Source organism: Gorilla gorilla, chromosome 9 (assembly GCF_029281585.2).
Source record: "Gorilla gorilla gorilla isolate KB3781 chromosome 9, NHGRI_mGorGor1-v2.1_pri, whole genome shotgun sequence".
Taxonomy (NCBI): domain Eukaryota; kingdom Metazoa; phylum Chordata; class Mammalia; order Primates; family Hominidae; genus Gorilla; species Gorilla gorilla.
This window is the reverse complement of record NC_073233.2, coordinates 132,084,203-132,087,613: the sequence shown is the minus strand read 5'-3', so window position 1 is coordinate 132,087,613 and position 3,411 is coordinate 132,084,203. Positions and strand designations below refer to the sequence as shown.

Below are 3,411 nucleotides of genomic sequence, written 5' to 3'. Positions count from 1 at the left end.
TTACTGCTCTCTAATTCTAAGAAGTGCGGGTGGGGAAAAAGCACTAGTCTCTGCTTCTGCCCTCTCCTCTTCCATCATCCTCTTTACAGCCCTGTTAGAGCAAACTTCACAGCAACATATTTCCCCAGTGTGATAGGATTCTCAATGAATTCAGTTATGAAAACAATAGCTCATTTCTCATTATTAGCATATTTCAGTCAAAAAATAAAGAAATGTAAGAGGGGGTCCAAAATCTAACCCTTTTAGTCAACAGAGAAGACAAAGACACCAAACAATGACATCTTGGACCCAGCATTGCCTCTTCGTTGTACTGAGCAAGACTTTCTTTTATTTTTTTTCGAGATGGAGTCTCACTCAGTCGCTCAGGCTGGAGTGCAGTGGCGTGATCTTGGCTCACTGCAACCACTGTCTCCCGGGTTCAACGGATTCTCCTGTCTCAGCCTCCCGAGTAGCTGGGACTACAGGCACCCGCCATCATGACCAACTAATTTTTGTATTTTAGTAGAGATGGGGTTTCATCATGTTGGCCAGGCTGGTCTCGAACTCCTGACATCAGGTGATCTACCCACCTTGGCCTCCCAAAGTGCTAGGATTACAGATGTGAGCCACTGTGCCCTGCCCAAAGCCAGACTTTCTAATGTGGGATCACAGTACAGTTGCCCCTGTTTGGATTCCTCTACCTACCTTCACATCTCATTCACATGCTGCATCTTCACACCCAGGGCCTGTTTCCAGGTCTAAGCCTGGCAGGCAGGGTTTGGAAGTGATACAGCATACTAGTATCTCTGCTTTACCCATAAGAGACTGCCTTAAGTCCCAGCCAGATGCCTTTCTCTTTATACAACTTCCTTATGGCTCAGAAATAACAGGATGCTGTTTAAATAAATTGGGATGCACCACCACCACCACCACCACCACCAAAAAAAAAACCACTTTTTGTTTTTCTTTTCTTTTCTTTTTTTGAGAGAATGATTTTTTAAATTGAGGTGAAATTTACATAACAAAAAATGAACTATTTTAAAGTGAACAGATCAGTGGAATTTTGTACATTCACGTTCACGTTGTACATAGCACATTCACAGAGCTGTGCAATCATCACCTCTACCGAGTTCCGAAACATTTTCATCACCCCACAGTCAAACTAAAAAAAAAAAAAAAAAAAGGTCAATTTCCTCTGTTTTAATGCATTTACCTGCTCTGGATATTTAACAGGAATGGAATCCCACAATATGTGACCTATTGTGTCTGGCTTTTTTTCCACTGAGCATTAGATTTTCAAGTTCATCCACATTGTAGGAGGCATTCTTCATTCCTTTTTGACTGAATAACATTTTTAACAACTTGTAGATGAATAAAAATGAGGGCTTATCCAATGCAGGCATTTGAGGATATAGTCACTGCAGTCAAGATGAATAAATGTCATGGTGTGAGGGAAATGAAGAGGAGGAGGGGATGTAGGAGGATGAAGAAAATACAGATTGAGAAGCAGAAGCTCCAGGCTGTTCTGCCTACTGAGAAGAGTTTCTCTCAATCTCTCTCTCTCTCTCTCCCTCCCTCTCAAGCAGTATGATTTCCTCAAAAGAGCACAGGCCCCAGAGTCACAAAACCAGCTCTAGAGTCCTCATTCTGCCATTCACAGCTTACATGTCCTTGGACAAGTTACTTTGAGTTTTAGTCTCCACATTGTAAAATGGAAATAATAATACCTGTGCCCTCAATTTCAAAAATATGTGTGACAACTAAATAAAAATGGTTATAAGCTATGAAGTATGGTTGAAGCGCTAGTTACTTATTTCTCTCTACAACTGCTCAGGAAGGAAGCCCAGCTGATATAAGACCTTCCTTAGTGATAATTTCACCTCCTTATTCCTGAGACTGTAGATTAAGGGGTTCAGCATGGGGGTGACCAGGTTATTCAGAATTTGAACAGTTGCATCCAACCAGGGGCTGGGGGTAGGCCTCAGGTAAATGAGGACCACTGGCATGTAAAAAAGCAGGATGGCGGTGAGGTGGGCGCTGCAGGTGGAGAAGGCATGGCGTCGGCCCTCGGCAGAGTGGATCTGCAAGATGGAGAAGACGATGCCACTGTAGGAGGTGAGGATGAGAAGGAAACAGCCGAGGGGCATGAGGCCCACACTGATGAACCCCACCATCTCCAGGGCTGAGGTATCTGCACAAGCCAGCTTCAGCATGACTGGGATATCACAGAAATAATAGTCCACTTCATTGGGGCCGCAGTAAGGCAATTGGAAGGTGAGAGTGGTCAGAAAGGTGGCCTGAATGCAGCCAAAGAATGAGGTCCCCATGGCTAGGATGATACACGCTCTGTGGCTCATGATTATGGTGTAGCGTAGAGGGTGACAAATGGCAACAAAGCGGTCGTAGGCCATCACCGTGTACAGTAAACACTCAGTGCAGCCCAGGAAATGGTAGAAGAAGAGCTGGGATGCACAGCCTGCATAGGAGATGGCTCGGCTGTTCCCTGAAAGATAGCACAGCATCTTAGGGGAACTCACAGAAGGGAAAAATATGTCAAAAACAGACAGCTTGCACAGGAAGAAGTACATGGGCGTATGAAGCCGAGCAGAGGAGACAATAGCCAGCAAGATGAGCAGGTTCCCCATAAGGGTGAAGATGTAGAAGGACAAAAACAGGACCAACAGAATAGTCTCCAGACCCTCCATGTGAGGGATGCCCAGCAGGATGAATTCGGACACCACCGAGAGATTCCTCATGGCTGTGAAAACATCCAACCTTGGAAAGGTACCCAAGACACCAAAGTCTAAATACCAATGTCAAGTTCTCAAGCTTTTTGCTGATGAGTGCTTTGGCTATGTTTTTAACAAGGAACAACCTGCCTTCTTATGAAAGGCAAGAGAGAGACCCATGTAAAAAAAATCAGATAATAAGGAAATGCCTATTTTAGAGTCAGTCTATTCGACTCATGGAAGGAATGCTTTGTAAAGGCAGATTCTTGTCTTCTACAGGATGAGAAGTTTAGAGGCATATTTAAAACACTTCAACTTAAGTTAGAAGCCTATGTACCATGGATTTATTCTTTTTGAGCATATTTACTATTTGAACTCTTGTGATGTCTTTACATAAGAAACTTCCACTATTCATTGCCCTCTGCAATGTAACAGAAAAATAATTAGGTTAGAAACCAGAAAACTTAATATGAATCCTGGCCTTTCCATTTTTTAGCTATACTTGTTAAAACAATTTACATGACGTCTTTCATAGACTTAGTTTCATCATCTGCCAAATGGAAATCATACCTATTATAACAACATCGGTAACACAAATATCCTAGTATTATAGTAAAGTTTATGAAGAATCTGCTAAAATGTCTGGCAAAACTATGAACCCTAATGAAAAGTTTTTTTCTTTTTTTCCATAAGTTATTGGGGT

At 42.6% G+C, this 3,411-nt stretch overlaps 1 protein-coding gene across 1 annotated transcript; it reads right to left on the bottom strand.

The window, feature by feature from the left end:
* Positions 1-1,799: 1,799 nt before the first annotated feature.
* LOC101143535 (olfactory receptor 10D1B-like) lies at positions 1,800-2,735 on the bottom strand. The gene has a single exon (XM_019036196.2). It carries the CDS (start codon positions 2,733-2,735, stop codon positions 1,800-1,802), a length of 936 nt encoding a protein of 311 aa, XP_018891741.2.
* Between the last annotated feature and the right edge of the window lie 676 nt (positions 2,736-3,411).